Source organism: Oncorhynchus nerka, linkage group LG28 (genome assembly GCF_034236695.1).
Source record: "Oncorhynchus nerka isolate Pitt River linkage group LG28, Oner_Uvic_2.0, whole genome shotgun sequence".
Taxonomy (NCBI): domain Eukaryota; kingdom Metazoa; phylum Chordata; class Actinopteri; order Salmoniformes; family Salmonidae; genus Oncorhynchus; species Oncorhynchus nerka.
In genome coordinates, this window is record NC_088423.1 from 25,004,162 (window position 1) to 25,021,120 (window position 16,959).

At 39.8% G+C, this 16,959-nt stretch overlaps 2 protein-coding genes across 2 annotated transcripts in view; both read left to right on the forward strand.

Moving 5' to 3' along the window:
- LOC115113042 (leucine-rich repeat-containing protein 1-like) overlaps positions 1-4,710 on the forward strand; it is a 76,921-nt gene extending 72,211 nt beyond the window's left edge. Inside the window, exon 14 of the mRNA XM_029640242.2 lies at positions 639-4,710. Coding sequence (XP_029496102.1) covers positions 639-791 — 153 coding nt within the window. The 3' untranslated portion in view covers positions 792-4,710. The remainder of the gene's footprint in view (positions 1-638) is intronic.
- A 2,835-nt stretch (positions 4,711-7,545) lies between these two features.
- On the forward strand, positions 7,546-16,116 carry LOC115112666 (protein scribble homolog). Its single transcript, XM_029639696.2, has 5 exons — positions 7,546-7,776; positions 7,986-8,519; positions 10,606-10,911; positions 11,134-11,232; positions 14,168-16,116. The coding sequence occupies exons 2-5, from the start codon at positions 8,397-8,399 to the stop codon at positions 14,318-14,320; spliced, it is 681 nt and encodes a 226-aa protein (XP_029495556.1). The 5' UTR covers positions 7,546-7,776; positions 7,986-8,396; the 3' UTR covers positions 14,321-16,116.
- Positions 16,117-16,959: the final 843 nt, after the last annotated feature.

The window sequence follows — 16,959 nt, forward strand, 5'->3', positions numbered from 1 at the left end:
TAGGTAGACCCATATAGTACCGGATCATAACCACGTGCTTCCAGAACAGCCTGAATTATTTGGGGTCATGGAAATGTTGCTCAAATGGTATCAAGGGACCCAAGGTGTACTAGGCCCTGGACTCATGCTGCTTACACCAAATCCTGACTCTGCCATAAGCATGACACAACATGAACCGGGATTTGTCGGAACAGGCTGGATGTTTTTTGCACTATTTTCAGGAAAGCCTAGACACTACCGTGCATGAAAAGCCTAGGAGGCCGGCCGTTTCTGAGATACTGGATCATACCACGGTTAAAGTTGCTTAGGTCACCCGTTTTGCCCATTCTAATGTTCAATCGAACAGTAACTGAATGCCTGTATGCCTGCTTTACAGTATATAGCAACTCATGGCCATGTGACTCACTGTCTGTAGGAATGAACCATGCATAAACTGGTGACTGAGTGTATAACATATTTGTAAGTCGCTCTGGATAAGAGCGTCTGCTAAATGACTTAAATGTAATGTAATATGTTGCTATGAAGGTAATATAATACATGACAGAATGACAGACCTGTTGATTAATCTGGGTCCATTCAGTCTTACAGATCCGTCTCACTGTTTCTCCTCCCTGTCCCTCTTTATTTCCTCCCCACAGGGAACGCTGATGCGACGGGCCACTCCTCACCCAGGCGAGCTGAAGACTATGAAGAAAGCAGCGGAGAACCTCCGCAACGACCTGAACGCTGCCAAAGGCCTGGATTCCAACAAAAACGAGGTCAATAATGCTACAGTCACCACGTCTGTGTGACTCTTACCTCAGAAACATTCTTACCTCTTGTTTCTCTCACCATGTTCTCCTGCCCAACCCCTTGAACCTACTTTTCCCCACAAACCCCTCTGCGATCTACCTACCCCTCCTGCAGCTCATCCCTGGGACTCTGCTGTGATCCTCTTGTCCAGTATCTTACTTCATCTCCAATACCCTGCACGGTATCTGGCTCAGACTACCAGGGCCCATGTGCCTTCTTTTCAAACTATTGTGCTATCTTTTCAAACAGCAATAATATGAACAGGTGTGTTCCTTTTTAAAGGTATTTTTTAAAGTTAGTGCTTTTTAAAGATGTATTTTTTCCTTCTTTTTTTTTTACAGACAATGGGTAGTTGCACTACTGTAAGTCTTAAGTATATTAAATATTGTTGACATCTTTATATATATTTGTTTTATTTTTTAAATACTGGGGGAATATTTCTTTTTACATTTTGGGGATACTTAGTTTTTGGACCTACTGATTTAAGGATTATTGTATAGTCATTTGTGAATATCGATATTTTATACTTTTTGGCAGCTCAGATGGTGTAAATTAAAACAATGTATAGCAAGTTTCTTAAACTATCGCAGAATTTAAAAAATGTTATCTTGGTATTTGGTACGTATTTTATTTCCTTTTTAGTGTTTTCCTTTTAAGTAAAAAAAATAAAATAAAATGCAGTTGCTAATGTCTTATCAAAACAATATAATTCCCTTTGGGTGAGTAGACAGCCTCAAATCTTCTTTTCTACTCCATTGTCTAACTTCTTAATCAAATCCTAAACTCATTTTTATATAGACATGTTTGGTAATTTTGTAATTAAGTTTGGAACATGTACCGTAACCACTCTCCCTCTTACTTTCTTTCATTGCGATTCACTGCTTTGAAATGTTTTCTTAATACCAGATACCAGAAACAGCTGCATTTTAACATTTGTCACTTTCTCCCTTTAACACATGAGCTTAGACTTTCAATGGCCAATTTCATTACAAACAAGGTAATAAGAACCAGGGTGGAATCTTTTGAAAATGCAGTTTAAGCATACACTAATGCACTTCTTAGTTTATTGCGTCTTAATAAAACGGAATGTTCTTCAAATGGTACACTACAACATTGATTTAACTTTTTTTGTTTTAAATGTATTTCAAGGAGAGGACCATATAAATTTGTTTTAATGTGGATTTCATCTTTCTTTTTAAATTATTTTCTTTTAATGATCAAGCTGCACAAAAACACAATTTGAAATTGGCATGGACACTGAGCCTACAGATTTGGATGACTTTTAACCACTGATAAAATAAAATGGGTTTAAAACCAAACATGATTCGTTATTCCCCTTAACTTCGTTTTTAGTCCATTAGTCTTTAGTGTTTCAGCCTTTAGTCCTTTATGAAAAATGTAGACCTTCTGTTTTTGCTTCACCATCTCACAATTGTTAACACGTCATCTAACGTCTCATAACTGTTAACATGTCAAATCATAAATGCCATATTTTTTGTATTCAAGCCGCACATGCCCGTTATCATTGATTATTCTTAAATACTGTATGTATTTGCCATTAAAATTGAATTAGATTTTAACCGTTTAATTTCAATTTGTTTTAAAGGAAATCACTCATAGTTTTAACAAAGCCCATTGATAAAAAGCTCATCAGGGTGGTCATTCACACGTTAGTACTTTTTCCTCAACCATTCATCTCCTGTTTTGTCCATCCAACTTGTATTGCATGACTTGTATATATAGTATGCAACACCTCACCTATCTGTCATGTGCTGTATGTGAAGTCTGCTTGTCTTGAAATGAGATTGTAAGTATGGACTGCATTCAATGTTGCATTCACAAAGTTTAAATTCCATGTGTTTATCTCAAGTAGATGTTTATATTGTATTAATACAATGCAATGGGTATCGTTATCCCTAACTGTTCCCTGGTTTTATTTAGGCTTGTAAAGGCAAATTATACATCCCCTGAACAGCTTGTATGATTTTCAAGTCTACAGTACCTTCAGAAAGTATTCATACCTCTTGACTTATTCCACATTTTGTTCTTACAGCCTGAATTCAAAATGGATGAAATATATTTTCCCCACCTATCTACACACAATACCCCATAATGACAAAGTGAAACATGTTTTTAGACATTTTTGCTAATTTATTGAAAATGAAATACAGAAATATCTCATTTACATAAGTATTGACCCGCCTGAGTCAATACAAGTTAGAATTACCGCTGTGAGTCTTTCTGGGCAAGTCTCAGAGCTTTGCACACCTGGATGGTACAATATTTGCCCATTATTCTTTTCAAACCACTTCAAGCTCTGGCAAATTGGATGTTTATCGTTGCTAGACAACCATTTTCAAGATTTGCCTAGGGTTTCAAGTAGATTTAAGTCAAAACTGTAACTCAGCTATACAGGAACATTCACTGTCTTCTTGGTAAGCAACTCCAGTATAGATTTGTTTTAGGTTATTGGGGGGAATTAATCTCCCACTATCTGGTGGAAAGCAGACTGAACCAGGTTTTACTCCAGGATTTTGCCTGTGCTGATAGGTGAATTAATCTCTCCGTTTCTTGTGGAAAGCAGACTGAACCAGGTTTTACTCCAGGAGTTTGCCTGTGCTGATAGGTGAATGAATCTCCCCGTTTCTTGTGGAAAGCAGACTGAACCAGGTTTTACTCCAGGAGTTTGTCTGTGCTTAGCTCCATTCAGTTTCTTTTTGTATCCTGAAAAACTCCCCAGTCTGTAATGATTACAAGCATACTCATAACATGATGCAGCCGCCACTATGCTTGAAAAATATGGAGTATACAGATAGCTTAGTGGTTAGTGTTGGCCAGTAACCGAAAGGTTACTGTATCAAATCCCGAGCTGACAAGGTAAAAATCTGTCATTCTGCCCCTGAACAAGGCAGTTAACACACTGTAGGCCGTCATTGTAAATAAGCATTTGTTCTTAACTGACTTTTTTTTTTATAAATAAAAAAGTGTTGTATTGGATTTGCCCCAAACATAACACTGTATTGAGAACAGGATGCATGTTTTGGAATAGCTTTCTGTACAGGCTTCCTTTTCACTCTATCAATTAGGTTAGTATTGTGGAGTAACAAGAATGTTGTTGATCCATCCTCAGTTCTCGTATCGCAGTCATTAAACTCTGTTTTAAAATCCCTGGGTGGTTTTCTTCCTCTCCGGCAAGTGAGTTAGGAAGGGCGCCTGTATCTTTGTAGTGACTGGGTGTATTGAAACACCATGCTCAAAGAGATATGTTTACCCATCTACTAATACTGTAGGTGCCCATCTTTGTGAGACATTGTAAATCCTTCCTGTCTTTGTGGTTTAATCTTTGTTTGAAATTCACTGTGGGACTGAGGGACCTTAAAGATAATTGTATGTGTGGGATACAGAGATGAGGTAGTAATTCCAAAATCATGTTAAACGCTATTATTATTAAACAGAGGCCATGCAGTTTATTATGTGACTTGTTAAACAAATGGGTTTAATATTTAATGACTCAAGACATTTCAGCTTTTAATTTTTAATTACTTTGTAAACATTTCAAACAACTTCATTCCACTTTGACATAATGGGGTATTGTGTGTAGGCCAGTGACCATAAATCCCATTTTTAATCCATTTTAAATTCAGGCTGTAGCTCAACAAAATGTAAGTCAAGTGTTTGTGAATACTTTCTGAAGGCACGATATCACCCTGCTTCTGAAGTGTTCTAGTCCTTAATAGATAACCAATAGAACTGTATAGCTTACTTCTCCTTATCTGCCATTTTGTAAAGGAAATGTGTACATCTCCCAAAGGGACTGACTCTCTGATTTCATCATTCCTGGAAAGGCAGAGCTCACAGTTTCCCGCCATGTCAGTAGACTTCTATAATTGATTAAAGCCTCTAGATTGCTACAATATCCTTTGGTCTTAACAGCTGCAATGATGTACGTGGTGCTTTGTCTCTGAAACCTAACAGAAATGAAATACAATCATCTACTGATAAATATGCATAGAGCTGGTCGTGACCGGCACTGAATTGCATGAGCATGCAGTTCTTAAGTGTGTAAAATAATTAACAAGAATGTAAACTAATTGAGACTGGAGAAAAAAGTTTCCTTTCATCTGAAATGTAGACAGATATACCGTCCAGTAAGAATATAATTTCATAATAACTAATTATCTCTGAAAACAGTACTGCTACATTACATAGCATTCCTCCTCATGCCATGGTGATTTTTTTGGCAGCCTGTCTAGTGCCTGCACAGTGAACTCACTGTATCATGATTCCATTTTAATCCTTCAAAAATACAAATATTTAATCTGAGCATTATTAGTGCCAATGATCTAAAAGTACATTTACATTTAGTTCATAATCAAATAAAGTGTATTGTTGCTTAACAATACATAATCTAACACATTTTTCTGTGTTAAATTGTAATTTATGTATAATGTGCATCTGGTTTCCTCCTGGCTTTGTATTCTTATTGTGCAATAACTTCTGGATTTATCTAATTTTGAACAGCAATGCCTTAAATGTTCAATTCAGCTATTTTGACTTTATCAAATCTTTTCTGGGTAACAATTAAGTACCTGATTTGTTTTTAAATTAAAATCGTAAAAAATAAACAAATAGCTTCTTAGTAAAGAAAAACCTCTCGAACAAGGATTTTGCTAGGAGTGGTCTGAGTGGGCAAGGTAAAACTGATAATTAGCTCTTATTGGCAGAGAGTTTTGGAACTCTTTCTTATTGGTCTATTAACTACTTTACTGCATGTGTTACCATGAAAGGCCAAAACTCCCTCCCACCAAAACAGGCAGAAATTTCAGCTGGACTTTTCAAACAGAGATAATTGGAATGTTCAAAATTAAATAGCTTTTGGGGTCTTGGCTATTTCACAGCACTTGGACACAGTTCACATACACTACATGACCAAAAGTATGTACAAACATGCTCGTTGAACATCTCACTCTAAAATCATGGGCATTAATATGGAGTTGGTCCCCCCTTTGCTGCTTTAACAGCCTCCACTCTTCTGGGAAGGCTTTCCACTAGTTGTTGGAACATTGCTGCGGGGACTTGCTTCCATTCAGCCATGAGCATTAGTGAGGTTGGGCACGGATATTGGACGATTAGGCCTGGCTCGCATTCGGCGTTCCAATTCATAGGGTTGAGGTCAGGGCTCTATGCAGGCAAGTCAAGTTCTTCCACACCGATCTCAACAAACCATTTCTATATGGACCTCACTTTGTGTTCAGGGGCATTGTCATGCTGAAACAGGAAAGGGCCTTCCTCAAACTGTTGCCACAAAATTGGAAGCACAGAATTGTCTAGAATGTCATTGTATGCTGTAGCGTTAAGATTTCCCTTCACTGTAACAAAGGCGCCTAGCCCGAACCATTATTCCTCCTCCACCAAACTTTACAGTTGGCACTATGCATTGGGGCAGGTAGAGTTCTCCTGGCATCCGCCAAACCCGGATTCAAGCATGATTCATCACCCCAGAGAATGCATTTCCACTGCTCCAGAGTCCAATGGCGGTGAGCTTTACACCACTCCAGCCGACACTTGGCATTGCGCATGGCGATCTTGGGTTTGTGTGCGGCTGCTTGGCCATGGAAACTCATTTCATGAAACACCTGACAAACAGTTATTTTGCTGACGTTGCTTCCAGAGGCAGTTTGGAACTCAGTGTGTGTTGCAACTGAGGACACAATTTTTATGCGCTACATGCTTCAGCATTCGGCGGTCCCATTCTGTGGACTACCACTTCGCGGCTGAGCTGTTGTTGCTCCTAGACGTTTCCACTTCACAATAACAGTACTTACAGTTGACTGGGGCAGCTCTACCAGGTCAGAAATGTGATCAACTGGCATCCTATTACAGTGCCACGTTGAAAGTCACTGAGCTCTTCAGTAAGGCCATTCTAATGCCAATGTTTGTCTATGGAGATTGCATGGCTTTGTGCTCGATTTTATACACCTGTCAGCAACGGTTGTTGGCTGAAACAGCTGAATCCACTAATTTGAAGTGGTGTCCACATGCTTTTGTGTCTATAGTGTACATTCCTGCTTATGAACTTAAAAGAAAAGTAAAGGCAGGTTGTAAGCTGACTGGTATATACAAATGTTTATTGTGTTACTGTGAGTACACTAGTCTAAAACTGTGCACTATTTCAGTTTAAAACTAAATGACACAATTTTAAAGTGGATTTATTTATCTTATCTTTTAAATGTAATCTCAATAAACAAAATTAGTTCTGATCCACAATCATTGTAGACTAATCATAACATGTTTAGCTATGCATGATATTTTCTGACTCTCCAGGGGTGTAGAAATGCTCAGGCTAACACATCCTCCAGTCGCAGCAGTAGCCACAACTGGCCCATCTCTGGCCTACGCTGGGTGGGAGCCTCCAAGGAGCTCCTGCATGGGGGCCTCAACCTGTTCCCCGTCAATGACAGCGTGAGGGGACGCTGCTCCAGTCCAGAGAAGGATGCTGAGCAGATCGAGGAGGAACAGCTTGAAGACGTGAGCATACTCTTCCGTTGACCTTATCTGTCTCATTGTTGTCTTTGATTTGATTCGATTTTCTTTAGATTTCTCACTTTGTTGACGTCCCACTTATTGGGTATATTGTTTTCTGTCTCCAGAGGTCAAGATCAAAAGGTTGTACTTAAGCTGCTGAAAGCTACAGATTTCAACTTGTTCCTTTCTCTCCCTCTTCCTTCTCTCCCTCCCTTCTCCCAGGATGGTTCTGTCCATTTCTCTGAGGGAGAGGGGATACCCAGGAGGTTCAGGCATGACAGAGGAGACATCCAGGAGGACAGGAAACTGCAGCGATGCAGAGCTCAGCAAGCAGGGCCCAGTCCCCAGTCCCCCCCACATAGCACTGAAAAGTTTGCTAGCTCCGGGAAACAGGTCCAAGCTGGGGCTGCCGACAGGACCTCGTCACACGACTCGGTCATCTCCAAAGTGCCCTTAAGAGTAAATCTGCACGCCCTATGATATGTATTCCATTTGTTTTTCAAACTTCAGTTCCTACTAGTGCTAAAATGCAAGTCCCATGGTATAGAAGCTTTGTGGTAGAGGTGTACCATCATTTTTCATTTTGTATGCAGGCCAAGTTCTTTCTGTAGGTCGCTCTGTTGAGATACAGGCTCATTTGTACTCTAATTGTGTTTTTCCCTTCTTAGCTACAGATCAAAGTTTGCGGCCAGAGGGGCAGTCTGGGAATCAGCATTGCAGGAGGGAAGGGCTCTCTGCCTTACAAGGAGCGTGATGAGGTCAGCCTTATCGCAGGAGCAGCAGTGCTGTCAGACTTGATGCGGCACTGCTGCAACTCCAATTGAAGCACCACCTCCTGCATTATAACCATAGCTAATAATAATATCTGTGGAGTGGCATTTATTAATGGCAGAAATGTTAGCCAGCAGTAATATAGCAGAATATTTACTTAAGTAGTTGATATTACATTTCAGTGGTAGGTCTCAGCTGACTTATTTAAGAAGCATGAGAGATGCAGACAAATCCAGATTCAGATTATTGGAGGCGCAGTGAAACCACAGTTGATTAAAAAATTTCCTTTGATCATGTTCACTATTTAAATGCCAGTTGTTGTACTTCTACTAGTGTATATTTTCCTTTTTCAGGGCATCTTTATTTCCAGAGTGTCGAAAGGAGGGCCATCAGAAAAGGCGGGGGTCCACATTGGAGACAGAGTACTGGAGGTTGGACCCAAACATCCTCCCATGTTTATAGTCCCTGTAGTTTTAGCCGTTCTGATTATTTACATGTAGGTCTTTTGACCACCATATGATAAATCACCAGCCCACATCCCCTCCATACCAGGCTTAGTAAAAGAGGCCATTGCAATTCACCTCCTGGCCAGTGGAGGGCGCCATTAGATGGACATAAACGATTGGCTGCAGTGTTTAGACAGCCTCTTTTTCTGCATGTACAGTGAGGGAAAAAAGTATTTGATCCCCTGCTGATTTTGTACGTTTGCCCACTGACAAAGAAATGATCAGTCTATCATTTTAATGGTAGGTTTATTTGAACAGTGAGAGACAGACTATCAACAAAAAAATCCAGAAAAAAGCATGTCAAAAATGTTATAAATTGATTAGCATTTTAATGAGGGAAATATGTATTTGACCCCTCTGCAAAACATGACTTAGTACTTGGTGGCAAAACCCTTGTTGGCAATCACAGAGGTCAGACTTTCTTGTAGTTGGCCACCAGGTTTGCACACATCTCAGGAGGGATTTTGTCCCACTCCTCTTTGCAGATCTTCTCCAAGTCATTAAGGTTTCGAGGCTGAAGTTTGTCAACTCGAACCTTCAGCTCCCTCCACAGATTTTCTATGGGATTAAGGTCTGGAGACTGGCTAGGCCACTCCAGGACCTTAATGTGCTTCTTCTTGAGCCAATCCTTTGTTACATTGGCCGTGTGTTTGGGGTCATTGTCATGCTGGAATACCCATCCACTACCCATTTTCAATGCCCTGGCTGAGGGAAGGAGGTTTTCATCCAAGATTTGACGGTACATGGCCCCGTCCATCGTCCTTTGATGCGGTGAAGTTGTCCTGTCCCCTTAGCAGAAAAACACCCCCAAAGCATAATGTTTCCACCTCCATTTGTGACCGGTTGAGATGGTATTCTTGGGGTCATAGGCAGCATTCCTCCTCCAAACAAGGTGAGTTGAGTTGATGCCAAAGAGCTCCATTTTGGTCTCATCTGACCACAACACTTCCACCCAGTTGTCCTCTGAATCATTCAGATGTTCATGGGCAAACTTCGGACGGGCATGTATATGTGCTTTCTTGAGCAGGGGGACCTTGCGGATGCTGCAGGATTTCAGTCCTTCACGGCGTAGTGTGTTACCAATTGTTTTCTTTGTGACTATGGTCCCAGCTGCCTTGAGATCATTGACAAGATCCTCCCATGTAGTTCTGGGCTGATTCCTCACCGTTCTCATGATCATTGCAACTCCACGAGGTGAGATCTTGCATGGAGTCCAGGCAGAGGGAGATTGACAGTTCTTTTGTGTTTCTTCCATTTGCGAATCATCGCACCAACTGTTGTCACCTTCTTACCAAGCTGCTTGGTGATGGTCTTGTAGCCCATTCCAGCCTTGTGTAGGTCTACAATCTTGTCCCTGACATCCTTGGAGAGCTCTTTGGTCTTGGCCATGGTGGAGAGTTTGGAATCTGATCGATTGATTGCTTCTGTGGACAGGTGTCTTTTATACAGGTAACAAGCTGAGATTAGGAGCACTCCCTTTAAATCGTCACCTGGGAGCCAGAAATCTTTCTGATTGAGAGGGTGTCAAATACTTATTAAAATGCAAATCAATTTATAACATTTTTGACATGCGTTTTTCTGGATTTTTGTTGTATTCTGTCTCTCACTGTTCAAATAAACCTACCATTAAAATTATAGACGGATCATTTCTTTGTCAGTGGGCAAACATACATATAGGCTACTGTTACAACAAAGTTATGCTGGTTTGTAGAACAAACAATATTTTGCTCTTAAAGCAAGTATACAAAAATATCTTTATCTAGAGAGTAGATATCAATATATGAGTGATATTGATATTGGTCAAAGAATTGACCTTTCATTGGCACTACAAATGAAATGTCAAACTCTTAGACCAAATGTGGATATGAATTGTGGGCCCATAAATATACCTGTTTATTTTCAGTGAATGCACATTTTGATGCGATAGCTTCTATTACCCACCCTTGACCCTCGACCCCTGCTTCTACTTTTGTTGGCATCCAACCGGATCATTTGTCACTTGTCCATCCAGGTCAATGGCCTGGACATGCAGCAGGTCAGCCACCATGAGGCTGTCACTGTCCTGAGGAATGCTGGGAGCTGCATCAAGATGAAAGTCATGAGGGAGAGGACTATCCCGCGCCTCCATGCCTGCCGGGCCCAGCAGGAAAGCACTGTTGCCATCACCGCGGAGACGGACATTCTCATGAGCTGGCAGCTTGTTGACCTGGAGGATGGACGCCAGCGACCCAAGGCCAAGCAGCCAGGTTCGGAGCCCTCTGTGGATTGTGACCTGACCAAGAGGATTGCGGCTGGAATCTGTAACGGCAATGGAGGGGTGAGTGGAGTTGACCACTAATGGCTCTAACTATAATTGTGTTGACAAAATAAAGGTGAGGCAGAACAGAATCATTTTAGGTTGGATATTTCACAGGTATCAGAAAGTCCTCAAGATGTCCTTTTAAAACGACTCCATTATTATACTGTCTTGTGTTCTCTGAACATTCTCTCCAGCTAGGTTATGGTTTTCATTATTGTTCGTGTCTTTGTTTCTTTTCAGTCTGATCTGCAGAGCGATCTTAATTGGTCCTTCTTAAAACGAGAACCGGAGGTCTCGTTTAAAAGCAATGCACTTCAAGTGGTGAAAAATACCATGACGGTAAGCAAAAGGATCTTCTCAGGGGTCAAAAAAATATGTCCTTTCCTCACCCTCTCTCCTTTATCTGCACTAGTCTGAAAAACTGACAAGGTGAAAGCTCATCATTAGGCTGGTTTTCACCTGGTCAAGTCTTTAACAACCAGTCCAGTTAATGGGAAGGAGACAAAGGCAGGACAGATTATGATATATATTTTTTAAGAGCCTCGCAAGACTTTCTGATGCACATAGCTGTGGGAAGTAGGGGTGCTGGGGGTGCTGTGGCACCCCCTAATAAATGTAAATGATCTTGCCAAAATGTGTCAAAAAATATTTTCCACAAAACTCCTGTCTGAACAGTCATTAAGAAAACAAAAATACTACACCAGAGAGCGTAATTCAGCTACAGAGGTTCAATAGCTTCTAAAAAAATTGCTGTGGATTAAGTTTTATCACAAACACTTACAGGCGGGAAGGCCACAATTTGGGCAGTACGAGCGCTAAATGTAGAACAGCTTGTTGCATTGTGGCCATAGACACAATCCATACAATGATTTTGGAACCTCTAACCCTGGCACTGACTTTTAAACTGATGGGTACACTAGCAATAGCTGCCAGTCCTGACTTGAATGGGAACTGCCATCTATGGATTATATTTGTATGGCTGTCAGTTTGCCCTTCACACATGTCAAAATACAATAGCGAGAAAAACAGACCTACTGTTTGGAAAGCAAATTACTACGAATCTGTCAATTCTCAATGACGTTTAAGCTATTCTGAGTGAGCAGCACTGTTTTTCAAAGTAGCTTATCTTGATATATTGGAACAAGTGAAAGTTTATTTGTAGCATACTATATACAGTATATATCAGGATGTCCGATAGGAGAATTTGGTGCCAGACCAGTCATGCATAGGGTGCGTAACCCATTAGGGAGTACACCTACGCCGCCATCAATAAACAAGTCATATTGGCCAAATAAGCCACGTCCTTAAAAACAGCCTTTAATAAATTACAGAAAGACTATTCCTTGTTTCAATTGCGGCCATTCTGACCTTGAGCAAGTCAGTTAACCCCCAATAATAACTGTTCCCTGGGCGCTGATGACGTGGAAGTTGATTAAAGCACCCCCTCTCTGATTCGGAGGGGTTGGGTTAAATGCGGAAGACTCATTCAGTTGTGCAACTGACTAGGTATGCCCTTTCCCTGACATTTTTGTTTGTTTTTACATTCCTAAAACAATAATTGTCCACCTCATGGTTCAGCTGTCAGAGATTTGAGCACTAAATGCATCAAGACATTACATAGGCATATTTTTTTACCTTTATTTAACTAGACAAGTCAGTTAAGAACATTTTCTTATTTTTTCTATAGGCTTAGGCATCCACTGTATGATATTAATCTAAAAAATAATATATATCAAACCCACAAATGCTGATGCTCCAGATACTCAACTGTATTGTATTGCTTCTTTAATCAGCACAACCGTTTTCAGCTGTGCTAACATAATTGCAAAATGGTTTTCTAATGATCAATTAACCTGGTTGCTGATAATGGGCCTCTGTATAACTATGTAGATATTCCATTAAAACCGTCCGTTTCCAGCTACAATAGTCATATACAACATTAACAATGTCTACACTGTATTTCTGATCAATTTGATGTTATTTTATTGGACAAAAAATGTGATTTTCTGTCTAAAACAAGGACATTTCTAAGTGACCCCAAACTTTTGAACGGTAGTGTATATAAATAAAGGAAGAGAAGCCCAGAGAGAGAGAGATGCAACGACACCTGCATGCATTTCTTAATCCATGTCAGATAGGCTATACAGATATGGGCATGAAGAAGGAAGCTAATTTGTTAATCAAAATATTATATTGTTAGATTATAGGAATAACTCTGGTAGTCCTCAAACTTTCTTCCTCACCTCAAGTTCAACTGTCGGAGTCAGTTGGCGGGCAAGTGTGCACTGCCTTCATATCATAGGCCTGCAGTATAATAGGCTAATAGCCATACCATACCAAACCTTCACAAAAGTTTCTAAACTTTATTGGGGTAATATCAAAAGTAAGTCAAGACTTTGTTCATAGTGAAAATACGAGCAGGATATTATATTGCGGCAAACACAACATTACAGTTGAAACTTCATTTGACCAAAGAAAATGTCCCAACAGAATAAAACAAAACACATTTTGCTTTTTTAGATTTAGGTTATTAAGTAGGCCTTCAATAATAACAATGATATACAATAATAATAAATACAAGAAATTGTATCCTACCTGAATAGTGAGTCACACAGTAGTAGCCCGCATTTGGCCATTTGTGTGGTATTAAAAAATATTCTGCTAATGTCGTCGATCCTGTAAATGACGTAGAATTGGATGAAATGCGTTTATAAAAGGCACAAAAAAAATCCAGACCCTTCTAAAAATAAAAATAAACCTTTTTTTAAATGTCTACTGAGCTGCATGCCCGCCCCCTCCAGCATCTCCCACCTCAACACATCTTCCCACCGTGTCTATGCTGATGCAATCTTTGCAACTTGTCAGTCATCTCAGTGTCCCTTAGATGTACACTCTTGTTGAATAATTCATCATTTACAGTATTAGCACTATCAAACGCCCTTAACGGGATTCTTCACTTCAAATGTTTGTCAGATGTGTTCTAAGCTCATAAGTGGTGTAATATCAAGTTTAGGTCATGTCTCACACCATCTGTTGTTTAGATCCTATTATAGTATACCTCAACCCCAGATGAATCGAAGAGATACACACCATCACATTTCCATATTTTATTCAGTGTGTCTTTTCCATTAATTTGGGATTGGGGTGTAAATTTAGACAACATATAGTCAGATGTGGACTCATCACAACAATTGTGAAATGTCAGTATGCCTTCAAACTAACTCATTTTATTTCCCACCCATTAATGTTCAATTTCTGGGCAATTTCCTGCTAGATACCTCGGATTATCCTCACCCACCCCTCCACCTCAGACGAGGATGTAGAGCCCTTGACACAGGACCCTGGCAGTGAGCCATTCGAGGACTTTGAAGATCCTGACACCCACATCCACTCTGAGTGCTTTAACAGTGCGCTCTATCCCCCCTGACCACATGCCTAAAGTTTGCAATGTTGAAAACAACTGACTTGTTATACACAATCCACTGGGCACAGATGTCAGTTCAACGTGTAGTTTTGATTTACATTTGGTTGAGTTGTAAAATCAACGAAAAATGTCACCATGTCATTGGATTTAGGTTAAAAGTTGGGTGAAAAAAATAAGAAATTCCCTTATGTTGATGACTTTTTCCAATCAGTTTTCCACATTGATTGAACGTCAACATATTACATTTTTTTGGTTGAAATGATGTGAGAACTGTCTTTCTCCTGTCTTTTGTATAGATTGACTTGTTTAAAAAAGGATATTCCAGCTAAAGATTTGTTTACATGATTAAGAAACTAGTAAAAATGTCCTTGCACTGCTATTTTGGGATGATTTACACCACTGTTTTGTTGAATTAATGTTGATGGCTGCTACAGTAAATGTTAAGACCATGGCAGGAATTAACTCATTAACTTGTGCCAAAACTCTTTGTTTTGGCACAACAATAGACTTGTTTTGCATTGCATCAGCCATGTGGGAGACCAACCACAATGAATCAAGACAAAAAATAGTATTGTTACACTCCAGCTTCTCTGTCTCTGAAAGGGAGATTCACAAAACAAAGGATAGTTATTTAGAGGAAAAAATATCTGTACGACACTTAAAATTTGTTGTGCACTTTCAATTTAGAGGTTTGTGTTCAGTTGGGCAAAGTGTTATTCTTCTAGCTACCTCTACCAATGAGCCACTGAAGCAGATGTTTTGGCAAATGTTATGCCCCCCTAGCCACGAGAGAGAGATGTCCTTTTACTCTCCCCAATAGGAGCTTAGATAAAAATGTCACATGCCTGGAGTGACTATACAGTGGGTGTGTCCTTGCCGAGGCTCTGGAGACAGTCTGAACCCTGACCTCCTTCTCCTAACACCTGCAACCCAATGCTGTCTTTTCACCTGGTGGAAATATTTCTAATGTATGAAAGGCCAGTCAGCCTAATGTCATAACCTCTTAATACTTCTATACTGGTCTGAGTCACTCGGAAATGAGTCTTTCATGTAGTAGTTGTAGTGATGTCTTCAAATGTACTTTGAATTAAGAGAGTGTGATGTTGCTAAACAGATAGCAAATCAATTGATTTCACACTTCTCAGGTTTGATGCCTCACCAATGCCTTTGGTATTCTCACCACCGTGTGTACACGATGGCCACTTCTAATGTTATTTCTAGAAAATTGTGTATGAAGACTCTCGCTGAGAGAATATTCTTGCTTACTCTTCAGTCCACGCTGAAAAGCACCAATGTTCCGGTTATGTTCAGGTTATGATATGTCAGTTGCGACAGAAATCATTCTAGGCAGCAAAGCAATAAACCTCAGTCTTCCTTTAACATTATTCCATCAAGTCTCTGCTGTCGCTGAAAGGTAGCATTGGTATACCGGCAGAGGAGAGGCTTATTGTGGCGATAATGAAAGATTTATGTTGTGCCCACATGTTCTGCAAGAATCTTAGCCAGAGTTTTTAGTTATGCATTGCCTCTGAATTAACATACCTTGTTTACTGATTCCAATCTGTGTAAAATCAAAGAAAGAATTGTACTTAACTGGTTACCTGCTACTGTACTAGAATGTGGAACACTTTAGACCTCACTTTCCTTGTAAGATATGATTTTATTTTGATGTTCATTCTCACCATTCTTATATTGCCAAATACTTAATTTCTCAATAAAAAGTTATTTGAAAGTTTTGTTTTGCAAACTTTTTTAAAGCTCTGTGAAACCTGTATTTTTCCAAGTTAGAGGTAAGTGCAACCCAAAAGGGTGTACATGTACAAATGACACAGCTACATATTTATGTTCCTTGTTTGAAAGGGACCTTTTATTTGACCTATGATTAGTTTCTGCTGTGCCGGTGCACCTCTTGTATCCCATTGGCCACAACAGCTTGGTTTTCCCAGCTAGTCTGCAGGATGCTCAATACTCTGCTCAAATAGCTGGAGTAGCAAGGTCACGACCTCCGGCGTGCCCGCCTTTTTACCTTGTCTTCCACACACACATTTTTTAAAACATGTAAAGTGTAAGGGTTTTGACTCTGCAATGCTGTACATGAAATAAACTTGTAAGGGTGGAGCTCCCTGACTTAAATGTAAGATTGACATTTTTTCAAAGAAAGCTGTCATTTCTACTGTATATAAACAGATGGCAGAGTATCATATTACTACAGATTATGTGTGCGTTTGTATTGGATTTAGACGTTATGTAATTACATCTGTTGAAGTGAAAATATACTGAATCTGGTTTAGTGAAACTGTCTTCGGTAGGGTGGAGAAGCTAGCAGGTGTTTTAATAAATCGTTACGGTATGAATCCTGAGACTGTTGGGTATAGCAGTGCAAAGTAATTATTGCCAGAAAGTTTACAAATTTGATGATAGATCATGTTATTGTTAAAGCATTATTGGTTTAATACATTGTCATTAATTTGTCATTCTCAGAGACTAATGTCTCACAATGACTGATATGTCGAGCAGCACGATGATATGTCTGGACAGATGCTGACTGATGACACCACAAGGGAAGGAAGGGCTGAGACAGAGCTCTGATGTTTTTGTTCACATTTCTTGGAAACAGCTATAGAAATAATGAAGGTCTGCAC